This window comes from Abramis brama (genome assembly GCF_963993115.1).
Source record: "Abramis brama genome assembly, chromosome: 3".
Taxonomy (NCBI): Eukaryota; Metazoa; Chordata; class Actinopteri; order Cypriniformes; family Leuciscidae; genus Abramis; species Abramis brama.
Genome location: NC_139965.1, coordinates 59376493 through 59398338, shown reverse-complemented (window position 1 = coordinate 59398338; position 21846 = coordinate 59376493). Strand labels below are relative to the sequence as shown.

The 21846-nt window shown below is 38.4% G+C and overlaps 1 protein-coding gene across 6 annotated transcripts; it reads left to right on the top strand.

The window, feature by feature from the left end:
• The first annotated feature begins 6683 nt into the window (after nt 1-6683).
• Nucleotides 6684-21438, top strand: cdhr5a (cadherin-related family member 5a). 6 transcript variants are annotated; one of them, XM_084108617.1, is made up of 14 exons: nt 6684-6839; nt 8024-8199; nt 9405-9467; nt 10147-10236; nt 10506-10592; nt 14589-14693; nt 14779-14985; nt 15070-15160; nt 15246-15343; nt 15491-15697; nt 16261-16374; nt 17457-17523; nt 17611-17768; nt 19673-21438. In XM_084108617.1, exons 1-14 carry the CDS (start codon nt 6749-6751, stop codon nt 20216-20218), a joined length of 2100 nt encoding a protein of 699 aa, XP_083964743.1. In that variant the 5' UTR covers nt 6684-6748; the 3' UTR covers nt 20219-21438. The 6 variants fall into 6 exon arrangements, with proteins under 6 accessions (XP_083964743.1, XP_083964742.1, XP_083964744.1 ...); XM_084108616.1 differs by having other exon boundaries at nt 19643-21437; XM_084108618.1 differs by having other exon boundaries at nt 17611-17793; nt 19737-21437.
• The last annotated feature ends 408 nt before the right edge of the window (nt 21439-21846 follow it).

The following is a 21846-nucleotide window of genomic DNA, read 5'->3' as shown; positions in this document are numbered from 1 at the left end:
AAAAAAATAATTGTGTTCTGTGTCCAACTGATGTGTTTGCGGAGAGAGAGTGGGAGAGAGAGTAGATAACAAAAACGTAATTTTGTGACAAAAAACATGGAAATTATTCATCGTTTTTATCCTATTGTTTACTATATTTATTTGCTTGGTCATTGTCGTTGTGGGTTTTGGTTCTTTTGTTGTTGTCGGCTGTAAGGACCTTTGAAATAACTGAAATCATTTGGCGAGGTGATATGGAGCTATAATGCGGTCAAAACCTGCCTGGAACTACTTTAGCTATGTGTTTCCCTGAATATACTTGCACACCCTATAAAGCTCGTCATCTAATCAGATTCAAGCATTCAGCAGCCCTGTAGTATCATTTTGTTTTAATACATTTTTTCATTCTGATAAAATTTTATGAATTTAACAGCTCGTAAAAATACTTTATCACTAGACAAAATTGAAATAACCCATTAAACATGAAAGTATTATGCAATAATTTAAATTCCCCTGTAGTCAATAATTTTATCTCTTAAAACTAATCTTTGATCACCAAAATTTTATATTTAAACATTTTTTTCACTGAAAAAAAAAAACTTGCCTTAAATAGCTTGATTATAACTCAACATACACCCTTGCCTTATTTAGTATATGCGGTTCTATGAATATGCAAATGAGCCCCGCCTCCACTCACTCACTCACTCAGCTCAGAGATCCACTCGTTGACGATCACACGTTGATCTGATTGGTTACAAGGAAGTTTGTGACGTCAGAAACACCAGCGATTTCAATCTGTGTTTTTGAGACTGTCTTTGGTTCACTGCAGTTTTAAGGAGAAAATACTCAGCAATGGTGTCGACTTATGAATTGCCTTAAAGGGTTATTAAAAACACCTCGTAGACATACATAACATTAACAGCTTGATTTTCACCACAGGGGGACTTTTCAGAAAGACATTTTGGTAACACTTTAGAATACTGTTTCTTACTTACTGCATAAATAAGGAATTATTGAAGAACTAATAGGTAATTACTAATAGGTAATCAACTACTTCATTACTGTTAACTACTAAGGAAGATGTGTTAACTAATCATTATGTAATATAATTTTATGATTGTGTTAAGTAACAGTTAGTTAATCAATAACTAATTAATTCTGTCAAACCTCCTGAAGAACACCTATTAATTATCTACTAATTAAGATTCAAGAAAATTAAAGTTACTAATGAACAGTCATTCAAAAATACACTGAGTTGTGACCTTCCTTATTTACTAATGCTATTAATAGAAGTAGTATTATGAAAATACAATTTTAACAAATAAATATAAATGTTAAAGAGGTTTTTGCCTGTGTGGTTTTGTGAGTATGTTCTGTAAGAAAAAGGAACCCCACTCAAGTGCCTTGCCATAACTAACCTCAGATTAGTTTTTATATTTTATATACAGTACTGTGTATGTGTTTTCCTCAGCACAGAATGACATTGAGTAAATTCATGTATTTGAGTCAACGACTGAGGGAAACTGAAAATATAAGGAACTTATTAGTAATTAATAAATACTTATCAAATAATTCTGCAGGAATTACTTATAGAACCTGAAACAGTATTCTAAAGTGAAAATATAGGGAACCCATTAGTAATTATTAAAGAATTATCAAAGAATTATCCAGGAATTAGGCTACTTATAAACTGAAACAGTATTCTAGAGTGGAATTATAGGGAACTTATTAGTAATTAATAAATAATTATTAGATAATTCTTCAAGAATTACGTAGAACCTGAAACAGAATTCTAAAGTGAAAATATAGGGAACTTATTAGTAATTATTATTACATGGCTTGGTTGAATTCTAATGTAGAATGTGGTCTGTTATTTTTTGATAACAGACCACTGCTAAGTATAACAGACCGTTGCCATGAAAAACAGAGCGTTGCTATGGACGCAGGATTCTAACAATAGAGACGGAACGGACTATTTTCTTTAGCGGAAGCAATACAATCGTTTTTAAATCAATAAATTCCTTTTTAAATCAATATTTTGTGTCAAATTATTGATTTATTTGGTAGGTAGCCATGTAATAAGCGGGATAATGTAGAGCGAGGCGGTTGTTATAGCGAATACAACCCCTTCAGGCTGATCAGCCTGTCAGGGTTGTATTCGCTATAACAACCGCCTTCTCTACATTATCCCTTACATAAACAATTACCACATAACTCTGACTCAAATCAAACTTACTGTAAAAAACACAACAACAAAAAAACACTATTAACGTAATCATCTAAACCTTTGTAAAATACACGACAATGACTCGTTTAGGCTACATGATTATCTTCCTTTATTTCAGATGAGAACATTTCAGCATATATTTTATTTCGTTTTAACATGTACAATACTGCCTACATTTAAACTCGTTTAACAAACATTTTAAAATCAAAAGTTAAACCTTTAAAAGCAATTCCAAGACTCCATAACCTGCCCATAAACAGTGCACAGTTCTAAGAACATATTTTAATATCTGATGTAAATAGATTCAGTATATCTTTAGAAATAAAATAATTTGTTTTTATGCAAGGGATCAGTCGTTTCCATCACACAAAAAAAGACCGACTCGTTAGCTAGGTAGGCTAACTGACATCGTGTCCTTGTATGTTACCTTGCATAAAATAAAATGATTTACAGCACAGTAATGATTTTATAGATTAAATGAAACGTACACAAACCTGTATTAAGCTGAAGAAATGCACCAGATCTGAGAATTGCTGAAAAATGCTGAGAACTCTCCAAAAGAGGATGCAAATGCCCGCGGTCTTGCATCACCAAATCACTGTAAAATGTAGACTACCGCGATATTGCCGGAACTTGAATGGTGTAAAAGAAGTTTAAAATGTATAATGTGTATAAGGTGTAATGTACATTATGATAAGTTTTGCTAATGAAATAAAAAGTTTGCTCATTTGCATATCAATATATAGCCTATAGGTAGGCTAAATGTCTGCACTTATCTTTCTTATTAGTGCTGAAGAATGACTAAAACTGTCTAGAAAAAAAGAAGAAAAAAACATTGATCAGTGCTTTTTACTTTTTAAGTAATTTAAAAATTAATTACCTTTGTACTTTTACTAAGGTAATTTTGAAAAAATGAATAGGCCTAATTATAATTTTACTGGAGTAATATTTTATTGGGGTATCTGTACTTTTACTCAAGTACTTGATTTGTGTCCTTCATCCACCAAAAAAAAAAAAAAAAAAACCCGGATTATTGTAGTGACTACTGTTTAGACTGTTCATTAGTAGTTACTTTATAGTTATTTTTCTTGAACCTTACTTAGTAGATCATTAATAGTAGTTCAGGACATATGACAGAATTCATTAGTTATTGATTAACTAATGGATACTTAACACAATCATAAAATTCTATTACACACTGATTAGTTAACACATCTTCCTTAGTAGTTATAACAGTATAGTGACTTAAAGGTAGGGTAGGTATGATTTTTCTAAAAAAAAAAGCATTCCAAATTTGTTTAAACTGTCTTTATATACCAATACATAATTAAAATATAAGTACTCTGAAAAAGAGAGTATAAAAATCGAGTGTCTGTAGACCTCTCACGACTGTTGTAAACACAGCTAATTATTTCCATTCACTCCACCCCCTCCCTTCTGGGCTCCTTCCAAAGCCACGCCCCCAAAACACATGAACGCGCGAGACGAGTGCAGAGGAAGGAGCGCAGTGCATGCAGTGACATCATGTCAGAATCACATGTAATAAAATACCTAACTTTAGTACTCACTATCAAGCTAGCATATCAATACTGGTAAAGTTTAAAATATATTTTGTTTGATTCGGTAACGAGCTATATTTAGGCTATAGGTAACGAGCTATATTTATAAGGCAAAGCTAAAAACAGGTTGCATTGATACACATTTTTCCATTACCATCAGTTAAACTGTGATGAAGGTGAATTTCGTGTAAGAGTCATAACATATACAGTGTTTTGCATGTAAGAGTTTACATGACGAAAGCATTGTTGACTCTGATGAGGACTAACGTTACACTCCGGTGACAAGTACCGCATCGTCAGTTCGAGGACAGGTCCGGGGTCGAGGGCGAAGCAGAGGAGGTTCAAGAGTGCGGGCAACCAGGGTCCGAGGAAGTAGTTTTTGCCTTGTTTGCCTTCGCTGACTGCATATGCAGGTGCTTTGAATTTTGAATGCTCTTTCTCTGCCATAATTTTACTCTTCGTAGGTTCCGCGCCTCTCTTGCACTCCCTCTTGCGCATATGGGCAGATCTAGCAACAGTGGTGGTAGCCTTGGTTGCGAGAGTGAGTGACAGTCGCCCAAACTAATCAATTGTTTCGTCCCGGATGGAAATAATGAGCTGTGTTTATTGCAGATTAAAAGGTCTACAGTCACTCGATTTTTAAACTCTCTTTTTCAGAGCACTTACATTTTAATTATGTATTGGTATATAAAGACAGTTTAAACAAATTTGAAAAAAAGTTTTTTATAAAAATCCTACCTACCCTACCTTTAAGTGTTAATAAAGAATTACCTATTAGTTCTTCAGTAATTCCTTATTAATTATGCATTAAGAAACAGTATTCTAAAGTGTTACAGACATTTCTCCTTATAGAACCTTTTTTGGCATAAATGGAGTCAAGAACCCTAGAGTTCTAAATAGAACTTTTCTAAGAGTGTAGAGAAATGCTGAGATTGTTTTGCTGAACAATGCATCCTACGGCTCAGCTGTTCGAGGCCTGCTTAAGCGAGTCCATGACAGGAACACACATCTACATGTGTGTGTGTACATCTGTGTACATCTACATCTGGCTGCACAATGTGTCTGCTTCATGTGACTGTGTTGCTGTTGTTCCCACACAAAGAAGCAGTTGGGTGGTGGAGGGGGGGCTCTACAAACATGTATTATACCAGTGGATGTCACGGTCGCATGTGGCAGAGAAGAGCTCTGATTGGCTGGGAGGGAGGGAAAATATTTTCAAGGAAATTAATTAAATACTACAAACAAATAGGCTAAAATAAACAGCGCACTGCATAAAGAGAGTGTGTACTCTCGCTCTCAGACTTGGTCAGTGATCAGTAGCACACATTATGACACACAAGTCTGGCCAGAACTTTCACACATCATATAATCTGAAATCAAAACCACTACACTTAAAGCTGCAGTCCGTAACTTTCGGTGCTCTGGCGGTTAATAAACAGAACTGCATTCAGAAAATGGATTCATGATGTAGGCTACTCGCTTATTATATAAATTTAGTACATTTTGAACACAAAAAAAGTTACAGACTGCAGCTTTAAAGATGTAATGCAGCAATGATCGATGATAGTTGTTGGGGTTTAAAAACTGTAGCTCATCGATTTAACTCTTCTGACACTATTTAATGAGAACAAAATCTGAACTGAATTGAGCTGGATAATGTTACTAGCTTTGCCACATTACATGGACACTTATACATGAACACTAAATAAAGTAATGTGTGTGTTTATATATCACAAGCTTCAAATCGGATTTAATCTTTTGACATGCACACACTGCAGTCACAGAGCCCTCTGTTGTTGCATACTATAACCATCCTCATTTTCTTTGTTTTAAAGAGCAGACTTAATATTTATCTAATATGGAAAATAACTGCAATATAGAATTAGTAGCAACAAACTAACAATGTGCTAAATCATGCTAGCACGGTGTTAAGTCTTGTTAGCACCTTGTTAAATCATTTTAGCAACATGTTAAATCATGCAAACATGCTAAATCATGCTACCAACTTGCTAGCAATGTGTTAAATCTCACTAACAACATGTTAAATCATGTTAGCAACATGCTATCTATCTATCTATCTATCTATCTATCTATCTATCTATCTATCTATCTATCTATCTATCTATCTATCTATCTATCTATCTATCTATCTATCTATCTACCTACCTACCTACCTACCTACCTACCTACCTGTCTGTCTGTCTGTCTGTCTGTCTGAAAACCTTTAAACTACAAGCTTTTAAAAAATTCTGGTTAGGCTTTCTCAAGCCAACTTCAAAATTTGTCTTGAAAAACCTTTTTTTTTATCTAGTTATTATTTAGATTTTAGAGTACACTTTATTTCAATGGTTCACTTTAGAGAGCCTATTAACTATAAGTAACTTTAACTACATGTCAACTAACTTAGTATTAGCAGACAATTAGTTTCAGGTTCGGATTCAAAGTTACTTATAGTCAGTATAATGTCTGTTGAGAAGCATCAAAATAAAATGTTAGCAGAAATTAAGCAGACAGTCTACTGATAATGACTGCTAGTTGACATGTAGTTGCAAAGTTACTTATAGTTAGTACTAGAATGTCTAAAGTGTTACCAAATGTTATTATATTTGTCACCATATTTATTCTGTAATTTATTTAACAGATAGCATTCATTTTTATGCATCCAGTCCTGGTCATCAGGCTAGACTCACAAAGTAATTTTAGCATGTTTCACATTATCAGATTTCACACAGCAGTGGAATACTTGGACAAATACAAAATGACCCCTGAAAAACAGATGCAAGTATTTGGGTGGGAGGGAGCAGTCGACTGCTGGCAAGCTCTTTAGGCAATATATGACCGTAAGATGAAGTCACAAACATTGCGACTGGAGTCGACTCCCACTCATCGAGAAACACAGTCAATGCTTTATGTGGAGAAGTACCAGCTGGTGCCACGGTCTCATAGTCCTCCATACTTATTTGTGTGCATCAGAAACTAGGAAATGAACATGCAATTTAAGCGTAAATCCACATCGACCATCTTCGGCTGTGTATTTGCATTACTCCTTCCCATAATCTGCTTGGCTGAGAAAAGTAAGTAACTCTTGTTTCAGATATTAGATTGAAATAGGCTATTTGGTGAACTGTCATCAGCAACACTATTGTGTCGGTGTAACATGTATCAGTCTCTCTCTGTGGGTATTTCGTATGATGTAGGGGTGAATTTGGGGTGATTGGGACACTTCTTGCCATTGAGTGTCCCGATCAACCTGAATTCAAGTGATTTAAGCTCAGGCAGTGGCAATAAAAAGACGCCATGTCTGTTCATTGTCAGTGGATGTAGAGAATGTAGAGGTTGGAAATATGTCTAATGTTCAAAATACTTTCTTACACTCATTGTGTCATCAAACAAACTGCCCCTTAAAATGGGTCACACTTTATATTTGGTGTCTTTACCTATGTGCATACATCAAAATTAATAATAATAATTGTAACGCATTGTGTTGATGTCGTATTGCTATTGAGGTGGATAAGGTTAGGACAGGTTTGGTGGAATGTAATTACAATGTACTGTACTTTTATGTATATATAATTGCACTGTATCAAATGAATAATTTAAATGTTAGTGTGTTTTCAACACAGTTTCTATTGTCAGTATGTAAATGAAGAATGTTTACTTGTTCTCTGTGTTACCCAATTCACATTTACTTTTGACAGCTCCATGTCTTTCAGTTCTTCCCCTCCGTTTGGCCTAAAACACTTATGTTCGCTGATATCCAGTTTGTCTGAAATGCTGACTACAAACATGGAGGTTTTTCAGATTTCCCGTCGCGTAATTCTCTCAGTATTTATGATTCTTTGCATCCTTTAGCCAATGCCTTCAACGCGCCAGATCCGTCACTGGAAACCGAAAGTTACCCACTTCCGCTAAACGTTCATTCTTTGAATTCTTGCACCCGGGAACAAGTCGATACCATTGTGACTAAAAGTTTGCTAAGAAGTATTTCCTCCTAAAGAAAAGGCGTTATTTGAGTCCGTGAGCGTATTATAGCGTGCTGGTGGGAGTGGCCTTGGATGGCAACATGCCCAGTGCATTATGGGTGTTGAAGTGTTCATACCAATTTGGAAAAAGGGAAGAAACAGCCTTCTTCAGCACCAATTAAAAATAAATAAATAAATATATTCACCTTTCTACTGTATAGGCCCATTTTGCCAGAGGTGAAGCACCACTTAATATAAAGTTGGGCCAAATGGTAATATTTGTTTTCTCTCTGCAGTTTGTACAGTCCCTTCAGGGCCTGTGACGATTAAAGAGAACAACACAGATGACACAGTTGTTGTCCATATTAACACAACAACAAAGGATGTAACGCTGAATCTCACAGAGAATCCTGGAAACGCATTCTATCTGAGAGGTTCAGAACTGATAGCAAAGAAAGGCCTGGACTTTGAAGTATGTTTATTTCATGACTTTCCATTATCTTGTGCGCAATTTGAGTAACAAGACTATGATGATCCTGCTGGAAAAGCCAGTTAAAACCTACTTCACTGCAAACAATTATTTGTTTCCTCAGTATTTTTTGTCTTTTTTTCCCCAGTACAAATATCTAAACATTCATAAATCAAGATACATTTACTTGCGATGCAAAATAACTTAAATAACTTAACTTAATAAAGATATTAAGTCTTGTTTTCTGGAGAAAAAAATAATAATCCAAATTAAGTTTGTGCTTGAAACAAGAAAATAATATCTGGCAGTGGGGTCAAAAAAATATTTTATTATTTTTCTGACCCCACTGTCAGATTTTGTTTTTCTTGTTTTAAGCACAAATTATTTAATATCTTAATATTTTAATATAAAAATAATTTTGCTTCTCAAGTAAATGTATCTTGAAATAAGAATTTTTAGATCTTTTTTTTTTAATGAAAAGCAAGACAAAAATACTAAGCAAGAAAAACTTTTTTTGCAGTGTTAAAGGGATGGTTCAGAGTAAAATCAACCTAGGGTCCTTTGCACCATGACCTCGAGCCAAACACCCCCCAGAAGCCTTTTTTCCCCTTGGTTGAACATTATTAAAGTTAGAGCTCATTTAAAGATATCAGCCGTATGGCTTAGTGCAGGCGCTAATGGATCCTATGATGTATCTCGTAAATTACCCCTCTAATAATGCCCAGAATGGCACCAAACTTCTACAGTAGTACATCAGGAGTTTATTTAAATAACACTTGCCTGATGGCTAATGCTACCGCTAACCCTTACGTCGAGGTCACTTCAGTATTTAGGGAAAAGCCCGGAAAAGCCCGTAAAAGTCCTGGGGGGGGTGTTTGGCTCGAGGTCATGGTGCAAAGGACCCTAGGTTGATTTTACTCCAAACCATCCCTTTATGATGGCAGCATGGTTTCTAGCTTTCATTCGTGGTCACTATCTGATCCAAGCTGGTTTAGATGATGGTTAATCAGACAAATTACCAGCCAGTGGACTTGGTTTAAACCTGGTGGTGGACCAAACTGGGCCGACAACAAACCAGCTGCCATCCTCCACATACCAGTTTGACTGATCTTAAGTTAATATGACTTTGGTTAAACACGATGAAAATGCACAATGAACGATCACAGCAGTCTGATCCTAACTTCAGTTGATATTAACCTGTTTTCCAGACACTTTCAAGTCCTGAGGAGCTAACTGTCCAGGTCCGGTGTAATAAAACTGGCTACAGAAGTGTAAGTTACTCACAAGTACAATTACAAGTAAATTAATTCTATGCAGATGAATGTAAAAAAAAAAAAGGCAGAGACTATTTGCTCTGTGCAAACAAGTGAAAAGAGCAGTGTTAAAAGTGTTAAAAGTATTTAGATGTCATTTATACTTGGCTGGCAGATACTAGTCAACATTTGAAGTGGATCAAAACCTTTCATCAAAGTTATACATGAATTTTGAACAATACACGTTCTTGTCTTAGGACAACTTTGATGAACTTTTTTGATCCACTTCAAATGTTGACTACTGTATTTACCCTCAGTGTATTGTAGTATAAAACAGTATGCAATAATAACAACATATTGAGTGTAAATTATTATATTTATTTAAATCATTAAATGGATGCTGCCTTATTGGGACAAATCTCTCCCGACACCTTCCCCTACCCCTACCCCTACCCGATTAACACTTTATTCCTACCATTAAATACCCGTTAGTCACTTTAGTTCCATTTTTTTAAAATATTTTTAATGCGAAGACATCTATGCATTTTTAGTGTCCCAATTATTTTGGGGGTCACTGTTATCGTATATTGCAGATTGTTATAATAGTTTTTCTCTGTTATTTTTATTTAAAGATGAAGTCAGCTGTTACATCTGTAGTTTTGACCTTTTTATATTAATTTGTACATTTTATCTACAGATCACTCTGATTGTGATTGTTCGTGTTGAGAATATCAATGACAACACTCCATCATTTGGCCAGAGCGAGTATACACTTAACGTAAATGAGGTGAGAGCATGCTGTTCAACATTTGTCCTAGTAAGTTGGTCCTGGAACAACATTTGTACTGTCTGAATTTTAGAGCAAGTGTTCAACTTTGTGGCTTAATCGACATTCTGATCTAGCAAAAATTTCAAATATTCAGGGTTGAGTTTAAAAATCACAGTTAACGCACATTATAAGTTAAGTCAGACAGCAAACAGTTTCTAGACCAACTTTCAATGTAAGGATGTTGTCATTCTAGTCCATAAATGTTACATTGTGTGTGTATTGCACAGCTCACACCAGTTAATACCAGCATTGGCCTGATTGAAGCAATCGATGATGATTCTGAGGTTCTGTATTATTCTATAGAACCAACTTTGGTAAGTAACCAATTGCTTTCATCTAGATTTTTAAAAATTCACGAATAGTAGCCTACACCTAAAAATAAGTCAGACATTCACTTATACTCATGTTGTTTCAAACCCACATGAGTTTCTTTCTTCTGTAGACCACAACAGGAGAAGTTTAGCAGAATGTCCAAGCTGCTCTTTTTCATATAGCAAAAGAACCAAGGGCTGTTAAGCTCAAAAAAGACAAAACAGAACCGCAAATGCATTATAAATGTGACTAGTGTGATATTACAAGTCTTCCGAAGTCATATGATCTCTATGAAAACACAGCTTTCCTGTAGCTCAAACAGTAGAGCGTTGGTGCTTGCAACGTCAAGGTCATGGGTTTGATTCCCAGGGAAAGCAAGAACTGCTAAGAATGTAAATGTGTACCTTGAAATGCAATGTAAGTCGCTTTGGATAAAAGTGTCTGCAAAAAATGTAAATGTTGTTAGTTACTCACCCTCATGTCGTTCCAAACTCGTAAGACTTTCATTTATCTTCAAAACACAAATGAAGATATTTTTAAAGACATCTGAGAGATTTCTGTCCCTCCATTGAAAGTCTATTTCACCCAAAAGTTCAGCTTCTGATCACCCAGCTTCAGTGATCAGCTTTAAAATGTTTATAATGATATAATAGGTTCATAATGAGCAAACAGAGCAGTTTAATGCAAGTCTTCTCAAGAGACACAATCACCTATTATGAATGAGGAGCCAGAACCAATTAGTTTCGGTAGAGTGACCTGTAGCAAAGTTACTTGTTATGGGAAGAAGGAGGCAGGAACCGGCGAACGTTCACAGACTTTAATAATAAAATAAGCAAATACAAAATGAAAGTAAAGGCAGCAGTCCCTCACGGACGACTGCTGCCACATATAATAAAACAGAAAAAAAAAAAAAACACAACATAAATCCAGGCCTGTCCTCTCTCGTCCTTCACTGTCGTCGCTCCTCCTTTTATGCTTCCGTTCCTCTGTGAGAGATATGAGACCGGTGTGTCACACAGGTGACGCTCATCAGTAATCAGTAACCACTTGTCCTACTCGCCACATGACCATTTACCATGTGCTCTATGTACAATATGTGCGTTGATCAATGTTTATATGTGAATAAAAGTCTAACTCTGTTCATCATATAAAGTGATTGTGTCACTTCAGAAGACTTGGATTAAACTGCTCGCTTCATATAAATTATGAACTTTTTGAAGCGTCAAGGTTTGGGGTGAATGGATCTTTAATGGAGGTACAGAAGGTTTCAAAGATGAATGAAAGTCTTGTGGATTTGGATGGCATGAGAGTGAGTGATTGATGGCTGAATTTTCATTTTTGGTTAAACCATCCCATTAAGTAATTAATAGCTGAAAATCAAACATCGTCCTTCAAGATGCTTAATGTCAGGTCTGATTCCAATGATGGAAAATCCCATTGGCTCTTATATGGCTTGTGACCAATTCCAACATTTATGTTTAAAAATGTGCAAGCTTGAATGAGAATTTAGAGCTATTGGTTTGGCACAATATCAGTATGAGTAAAGCTGGGTTTACACTGTATGATTTTGGCCATGATTTACCTGTCTGAGACATCCATGCCAGTGGGAATATTTGTGGCTGATATACTGGGAGACAGAGGTAGCGCTTCTCACCCTGATACCCACCCATGAACCTCTTCTGCCTCTAGAGGTCCCATCCATCACAGAGTGTTCTTCATCGCCGTTGGTCCCGTCCAGCACAGAGTTGTCTTTGTCGCCACTAGTCCTGTCCAACACCAAGCCTGTTTCCTCACCCAGCACCTGTTCTATGCCACTGATGTTTACACCCAGCATTCCTCTCCTGCCTGCTCCACTGAAGCCAGCCATTCCTTCAGCCCTTCGGCTCCCCTGTTGGCTCCGCCATCTATCCCAGATCCATATTGGGGTTTTCTCAGCTCCACCTCGACTCCACCTGGGATCATCATCCTTCCGGCTTCACCTTGGCTCCGCCCTCCATCAGCTCCACCTCGGCTACGCCCTGACTCCACCCCCCCTCGGCTGCACCTGGGACCACTGTTCTTCCGGCTCCACCTTGGCTCCTCCCTCCATCAGCTCCACCTCGGCTACGCCCTGGCTCCACGCCCCCCCGGCTCCACCTGGGACCATCGTCCTTCCGGCTCTACCTTGGCTCCTCCCTCCATCAGCTCCACCTTGGCTACGCCCTGGCTCCTCACCCCCTCGGCTCCACCTGGGACCATTGTCCTTCCGGCTCCACCTTGGCTCCTCCCTCTATCAGCTCCACCTCGGCTACGCCCTGGCTCCACGCCCCCTCGGCTGCACCTGGAACCATTGTCCTTCTGGCTCCACCTTGGCTCCTCCCTCCATCAGCTCCACCTCGGCTACGCCCTGGTTCCACGCCCCCTCGGCTCCACCTGGGACCATCGTCCTTCCGGCTCCACCTTGGCTCCTCCCTCCATCAGCTCCACCTCGGCTACGCCCTGGCTCCTCGCCCCCTAGGCTCCACCTGGGACCATCGTCCCTCTGGCTCTACCTTGGCTCCTCCGTCCATCAGCTCCACCTCGGCTACACCCAGGCTCCACGCCCCCTCGGCTCCATCTGGGACCATCGTCCTTCTGGCTCTACCTTGGTTCCTCCCTCCATCAGCTCCACCTCGGCTACGCCCAGGCTCCACGCCCCCTCGGCTCCACCTGGGACCATCATCCTTCCAGCTACACCTTGCCTCCTCCCTCCATCAGCTCCACCTCGGCTACGCTCTGGCTCCAACTGGGACCATTGTCCTTCCGGCTCCACCTTGGACTGTTGTCACTCTACCTTCCGGACCTTCGGCTGCGCCTCATTCCTCCACCGCTACGGCTCCGTCAGGCTCCTCCTTCCCTCCGGCTCCGCCTCTGTCACTCACACCATTGTCGCCTCAGTCCTCAGGCACCCAGGCTCCACCTCGGCCACTCATCACCACGTCTCCGCCTTGGTCTCCTGGTCCAACAATGTCGCCTGGTCTCTCGGTCCATCAGGCTCCTCCTGGGCCTCCACATCTCCCAGCATCACTGCTGTTGTTTAAGCTCAAGTTTCCACCTTGGCTCCTCCCTCCATCAGGTCTGCAGTGGGTCATCTTCCTCCTGGCTGTCTCCTGGGTCACTCTGAGCTCTTATCAGCTGTCCGCTCCTCCATGGGACCTTCCACCGTCAACTCCATCCTGTTTTTTTCTGCCAGCATCCCTCCCTGCCTCCTGATCTGCGACGGCACCTCGTCCACCTCCAGAGCCTCCACCTTCCCTCCCTCATATCATCAGTTACGGCGCGAGGAGGCGTCTTTTGGGGGAGGGGGGTTCTAAAATCCAGGTTAAAAAATAATGGTGACCGAGCCTTCTCAGTGGCTGCTCCTAAACTCTGGAACAGTCTACCTGTTCATAAAAGAACAGCTCGGACTGCTGATTTTTTAAAGTTGTTGCTTAAGACCCCTTAGATTCCTTAGCTTTCGTTTCAAGATGAGACATTTTCTATTGTGTTTGTTGTTTATTTGTTTGTGTACCCTGATATTGTCAAGCACTTTAGTCAGCTATGGTTGTTTTAAATGTGCATTCTGTCTGTCTTTACTTTCGTTTACATGGACTTTTTAAGTTTGTTTTCCTTAGTTACCTATTTCTTTTGTTCCTCTGTTCCCACCAGCCCTTAGTTGCCATACTCATTTATTTGATCATCACACCTGTTCTTATTTGTGTTCATTATCATTTTGTATTTAAGTTCCTCACTGCCTTCAGTGTCCGGTATTGTTTGTGCAGCGTTGTGCTTGATCCCTTTGGATGATCTGTGTTGCTTTATTTATTAAACTACTCTGTTATTTTAAACTACTTTACCTATGTTCATCATCTTTGGACTTTAAATGTTACACTGACAACAAGCAACAATCGTAAAGGACTATTGTAAATTGTACACTGTGCACCTGGCTTTAATGACATTTTTGCTTGAACCATTACTTTAATTTGGCCGTTTCTTTACAGAACAGATACTTCAGACTTGAGACCATGTATACACCAAACATCCTTGTGAACAAAGTTTTAGATTACGATGTCATCCAACAGGTGAAAATGATCTTGTATGCACAGGTATGTGAAATTAATTTGAATTTGAATGCGTTAAAAGTTCTCTCCTGATCTCACGTTTAACACGAACAAGTCTTGACTCTATCAGGATACTCCACTGCCATCGCAACATACTCCAATGCCATCACAACCGAGTGAACGCTCCTTCACAGCTACAGCAACCATCACCGTCAATATTATAGACATTGATAACCGTCCTCCGTGGTTTCAACCATGTACAAGAGTAACCATTGGTAATGCCAAAATCTGCCTGAGCCTCGGCTACAGGGGCAGGGTGAACTTAACAGAGAAGCAGGTACATTTTCATTTATATTATGACCATGGTTAATAAATGTAATGCTGTATTTCAGAATTATCCATACAACATGTATATTTCCAGGAGGGAGCCTTGCAATTGCAGCCAGGTCCAGTGTATGCCAGAGATGGAGATAAAAGCAGAAATGAAGAGATAAGCTATAAAATTGTTCGAGGTAGTAAACCATTTTTCCTAAAATAACTGTTGCCCCTCAATTTTCAACATGAACTGCACAAGCTATCATTTCTGTAACTGCCTAGGAAATGAAGACAACATATTTCAGATTGATGAGAACTCCGGCAACATATCCATGCTGAAACCAGCAGATATAGCAGGCCCAATCTCCCTCTTAGTTTTGGTGAGTTTCTTGTACATATTATAAAAACTTTGAGAAGTCTAGTCTACATATGCATCCTCACAATATCTGCTCGAGCCTGAGAGCAGATACAGCTGAATCACTGTGTAATTTTGATAACAGCAGCCTTCCTTTATTTGTCCTTCCTAGGCTTCCCAGGTATTAAACCGAGATCAGTTTGCCACCACTTCAGTCACCATTGATGTAATGAAAAAGAGCAGAAATCCTCCGAGGTTTGAGAAAGAACGATATGAAGGGTATGTTTACATTACTTCAGGGCCTGAAAACATGGTGCTAAGAGACAGGACGACCAACAGACCCTTCAGAGTCAGAGCAAGGGATGAAGACTTCGCAAGTGTAAGTTTTAAGTTTTAAGTTTAAAATGATGGTCACTGTTACGAACCCCTGTTGTTAAAATGCTCGTTTCGAAAGGGTTCAGCAACATAAAAGGAGATGCAAGGCAAAGAGCAGTTTAAAACATTTAAGACTAATAAATGACTGCACAAACTCACGTCTCTCGATTTTTTTCTCTCTCCACATGTAAACACACATTTACTCTACACGAAAGTCAACACAGACATAACAAACACTAACAAAATGAAACAAAATAGTAGCACAAAATACAAAGAACACAGCTTGAGTTAACCAGCGGCTAGGCATCATGATGCCCACGGAGTTCACCGTCGCGTGCCTCACCCTCCTTCACACTCTACTTATATGCTCAGCACGAGCCATCAGAGCAACGGGCCACAGGTGCGCAAGGGCGGAGCCTACACTCAGAAAGAAACCCCAAATAGAAGATGAAATAAACACACAAAAATACACACAGGCAACACCCATAAGGCTGAGGCCGTAACAGTCACCCATAAACATGAAACCCATTTAATAAGAGATTGGCAGTTTCTCCCTTTGTTTTTCAGGGAATCAATCCTGACATAAGATATGAAGTGCAATACAGCAGCTATGTCAATATCACAACAGATGGGTTTATACTTTTGAAGAAAGCAGTTCGGACCGATTCCTTCGCTTTGCAGGCAAGTAAATATGTTTAGTTATTTTGCTTAATGTTTTGCAATATTTTGAGATAGATGCTTTCTACTTTCACAGTTAAATGGTCCTCCTTTGTCAACCCTCACTGAATGCACAGCATTTACCAAAGCTTTTACCACTTATGATTTTGTCATGTCTGGCTATTGAAAGACTGGCCCTTTTATCTAGGCATCTTTAACAAACTACTATAGTGAAAAATGTGTGGTGAAAGATTGACTTTGAAGCAAGTTTCACTCAGAAATTGCTGGTAAAAACAACAACAACAAAGAAAAGTGGACAGAATAAAATGGTGTTTTCTTGTAAAACAAACTTCAATAATGTTTTTCAAAAACTTGCACTTAAATGTACTTACATGAAAATAAAATAAATAAATAAATAAAATAAAATAATAAAATGTAGGCTATATGTTATATTGCAAAACAATCTTTTTTTACAGTGTACTTGCATCGAAATTAATAAATAATATAAAATAAAATAATCAGGTAAGGCTTTATATCATGGTGACATACTTACATACTTACTCAAATAAGTACTGAGTAATATTAATTAACTACATGTACTTACTATAAAGTTACGGTTACGGTTTGATTTGGGTTAGTTACTTGTAATTATGCATAACTTACAGTTATTACCATAGTAGGTACACATAGTAGTGTGTAACTACGTCACCTTAAAATAAAGTGTTAGCTAAAATATAAAATATATATAAAATAAAATAAAATAATGTCTATGTTGTATTGCAAAGCATAATCTTTTTACAGTGCACAGTATGTACTCACGTAAAAATAAAATAAAATGTCTTTGTTGTATTGGAAAACACTTGCTGCTATTGAGGTCATAATCTTTTTTTACAGTGTATGTACTTACATTAAGTAAATAAATAAATAAATAAATTATATTTGTATTGCATGGGTATGTACATAGTTTGCACATTGTTGTTAAAGACACTTTATATAAAGTAGGTCCAAAAGACTTCCGGTCACTTTGCTGTTGCAAACTTCTGTCAATGTTAAGGCTAAAATCTTTCAAATAGAATCTGAATTTGAATTGTTTGTTTCATCGCCAGCTTCGGGCGGTGGACGTGTCCACTGGCGAGTCAGGGACAGCTGCTCTCTCTGTCCTTGTAATACCATGTAAGTTTGCATCTAAAATGTTAATTAACCCACTCAGTGTGAAATGTTTATCCAGCATGATGGCTGTCTAACGTTTCTCCACATCAGCCACGGGGGTCCAGTCGCCCGACGAGAGCTTCCGCGCAGGAGACATGGCTTTACTGGGCTTCGTAATGGCCGCTTTACTGGTGCTCTGCCTCATTGTGATCGGCTATCTGATATCCCGTGTCAAGAAGGGGAATCCTGACGCGTTCAAGTTGTCTGAGGTCAGCATCTTCTCATCAAAGCTCAGTGAGTCCAGCTCTGAGTGTCCACTTTGTAAAAGAACTGAGGCTTAAAGGGTGACATATTATGCCTCTCTTCACAAGAATGTGTCTGTGAAATTTCAGCCCCAGATCATTTATTACAGCTTGTCAAATTTGCCCCTTTTTGGGTGTGAGCCTTTAAATGCAAATGAGCTTCTGCTCCGCCCCCGTTCAGAAGAGGCCGATCCTTTACACTAGCTTCAGATACTCCGGCGATAACAAAACAGGCGAATCTCACTCATCCAAAATCTCAGAAATAACCAGTAGCGAGTGAAGCCTTACGGAGAGACTCAGGAAGAGTTTAACTTTTAGACGCACATGGACGTTTCTGAATGGTTAGTGGAGACATTTATGTAGTTGTTGTGGAGTTACACTGATTAATCTCATCGACTTGCATGAACTTGAACTTTTACACAAGTTAACAGTTCCCTGAGGACTTTATAAGACAGCTGTGACATGTTTTGGTCAAATAGTGTTCAGTGCTCATCTGTGCAGCAACGACAGAACAATCTGCATGTTTTGCTCTAACTTTTGCCATTACGTTAGAACTGGTCACTGTTGTTGCTTCTGAAAACCAAATGGCGTCGCCGTGGGTGTAAACGTGAAGATTAAGGGGCGGAAATATTATGATAAGATCCTCTTCCTACGTCAGAAGGAGAGCGAAATCTGATCGGCTTATCTTTTGACATGCTTGCAGAGAAAGGCTCACTAAAACAAAGTTAGGTTGTCACTTTTCATGTTTTCTGGGTTGGTAGATGCACCGGTTCCCGATCAGAGACCCGATTATAGCACTTGTCTTAAAGGATTAGTTCACTTTCAAAAAATTTGTTGCTGATAATTTACTCACGCCGATGTCATCCAAGATATCCATGTCTTTCTTTCTTCAGTCGAAAATAAATTAAGGTTTTTGAGGAAATAATTCCAGGATTTTTCTACACAGAATGGACTTCAATGGCAACCAACTATACCAATGTTCAAAGAAGGTCCAAATGTCCGTCTCAATGCAGCTTCAAAGTCTCGACACGACCCCAGTCGAGAAATAAGAGTCTTATCTAGAGAAACGATCGATCATTTTCTAAAAAAAAATATATATATACTTTTTAATCACAAATGCCCGTCTTGTACCATCTCTGAGATGCGCCACGTATTACGTCATCACGTTGGAAAGGTCACGAAAAAAATAAAAATAATAATAATAATAAATTAAAACAAAGATGTTGGATGATTTTGAAGTTGGAGGAGAAAATGAGATGACATTTTTCACCCTTCCCTACCTTTTTGAACCGGAGTACACAGACAAATAACTTAGACAGATGACGTGACGCGTGACCTTTCCAACGTGATGACGCAATGCGTGGCGCATCTCAGAGATGGTACACGACGAGCATTTGTGGTTAAAAAGTATATCATTTAAAAAAAATTTGGAAAATGACCGATCATTTCGCCAGATAAGACTCTTATTTCTCGACTGGGATCGTGTCGAGACTTTGAAGCTGCATTGAGACGGACATTTGAATATTCTTTGAACATTGGTATAGTTGGTTGCCACTGAAGTCCATTCTGTGTAGAAAAATCCTGGAGTGTTTTCCTCAAAAACCTTCATTTCTTTTCGACTGAAGAAAGAAAGACATGGATATCTTGGATGACATCGGGGTGAGTAAATTATCAGCAAAAAATGTTTTGAAAGTGAACTAATCCTTTAAACATGAGAAAAGTCAAATTTTCATGATATGTCCCCTTTAAGAGAAAGTTCCTTAAGAACGCCGTAATCATGTAGTACAGCAGGTAATATTCAGCTCATGAAATTGTGAGATTAACCCTCTGCCCTCATTCAGTGTTTAGGGTCATGCTTGAAGTTTACTCAGCCCCCTAACAGGCCAAGACCGAGAGATAGCATGCAGTTCAACAATGATGGTTTCTTAAATGAAGGAGACACAGGGAGATCCAGAGCCAGGCGAGCTGAACTGAGAGAAGGGAGACTGGATGCGGTTCAAGCAGCAAGAGTGCGAGTGATTCCTCGTGAAAGACTGAGGCAGTGCCGATCCTGTGGACTCCAGACGAGTTTCAACCATTCCCATCACAGTCCAGTTGTCCAAACCAAAGGGAAGGCCAATAAGCATAGAGTGAAGTCCATTCTGGCTAAAGAGAGGAGGAAGGATGACAGACACAAGAGCGTTTGGTTCAAGGAGAGCGAGGATTCTTCAGACATCGAGGTTGAGATCATCCCTGACACTATAGGGATTAAGCCTGAAGAGGAGGTGGAGAGAGTCGAAGGGGATTTCGCTTCCCATGCACCGGAAGACAGTCAAATGGAACTGGGGGATTTGATAATGTCGAATATACAGGACTTGAGTAGCAGGGAAATTTCTGACGGCAGAGACGGACTGAATACAGACAGAAAAGATCCGTGAGGAACCGGCTTGAGCTCTTTTGCTCGTCAGAGACTCTGGAGTTTTTCAGTTCGGCTGTAATAAGATGTCTTTGCAAAAATGAAACACGGTTGAGATGTGATTAATAGCAAAATACTGACACATTTAGTGACCAATATATGTGAATGATGATGCATTTTTTTTTCAATTGTGTGATAATGCGTGCTAAACTAAAATGTGTTAATGTAATGTGTCTATAATTTAAGAAAACAAACCTGAGAATTTAATGTTGGCTTGCTGCTTAATTTAACATCAGCTGTGTTTATGAATAATACATTGTGGAATACAGTGTTTTGTATTATTATGTAAATTATTATGTGGTGGTGGGGTGGGGTGGGTGCAAAATAAAGCAAATTTGAACCATTCGAGAAAGTATCCACACTTGATGTGATGCCTGACAAAAGAATATTATTAAAAACAAAAACGATGTTTAACAAAGCTATATTTACAGCGACTTGATTACTTGAATACAGCTACTAGTTTCTGAATTGTTACACAAAGGATTTGTTGATGTCTTTTTTTTTTAAAGGTTTTGTCTTTTTAAATGTGGTAAATACAAACATAAGGCTCTTCAGCAGTGTTGGGGAAAGTTACTTTTAAAAGTAATGCGTTACTCCCTAAAATTTACGTCTTTTTCACACCTTGGCTGGGCTTGCTCTTTTTTATTTTTTTATTTTTTATAAAAATACAAATGTTCTATTTTTGGCAAATGTAAAGACCCTTTCACACCAAAAGTGAAATGAAGAAGTCTCAGGCTGAAGGAAATACAAATTCAAGCAAATTCATTAGGTTATAAAAGTAATGTCTTTACTAGTTACTTGAAATAAAGTAATCTGAATACATAAGTCGCTCTAATTGTTATGCGTTCCCCCAACACTGCTCTTCACTGAGAGGTGAGAAAGAATTATGAGAAATGTCAGTCAGACAAAGATTCCAACCCTGACAAACCAAAACAACATGCATCTGCAGTTATGCACATACTAATAAGCTCCTAAAGGAACATGGTGAAGGAAAAAAATATAAGATGGTAAGAAAAAAATATTTGTCAATCCCCCAAGAAACTTTCCGTTCGCTCGACATCTATTGCAAATGCATTTCTTATATTTTTGGAACAACCTTCAATAAGCTTGTGAAAACACTGCAGGCTGGGCTTTTCTGGTGCGATGTGTGACGTCTTCTCCGTGTGCTCACTAGATATGTGATGTTGGTTGGCTTTTTAAAAGCTGTTAAAAACAGTAAGAGAAATCAAACCACTTGTGCCATTAGGCTCATTAAAAAAATATGCCTATATTTACCAAAGTGTTTGTTAAATGCTTAAATTCACATTTGCATTTATTCATTTAGCATATGCTTTTATCCAAAGCCACTTACAAATGAGGAATACAACAACTCACTTCATCCTATGGAGGCAATAACAAGTGAAATGCTGATTCGGACCATGTCAGTTTAATGTCTAGAAAATTCAATTAATGTGAAAATTCACATGCTCTTGCAAGTGATCAGTTGTCTGAGCTTATATGTTTTATATGTACGAGGATGTGTAAATGATGTGCATCTAATATATTTAGCACAAGAAGTGTAATAGTATCATGAAAGTTATGCTGGGCATC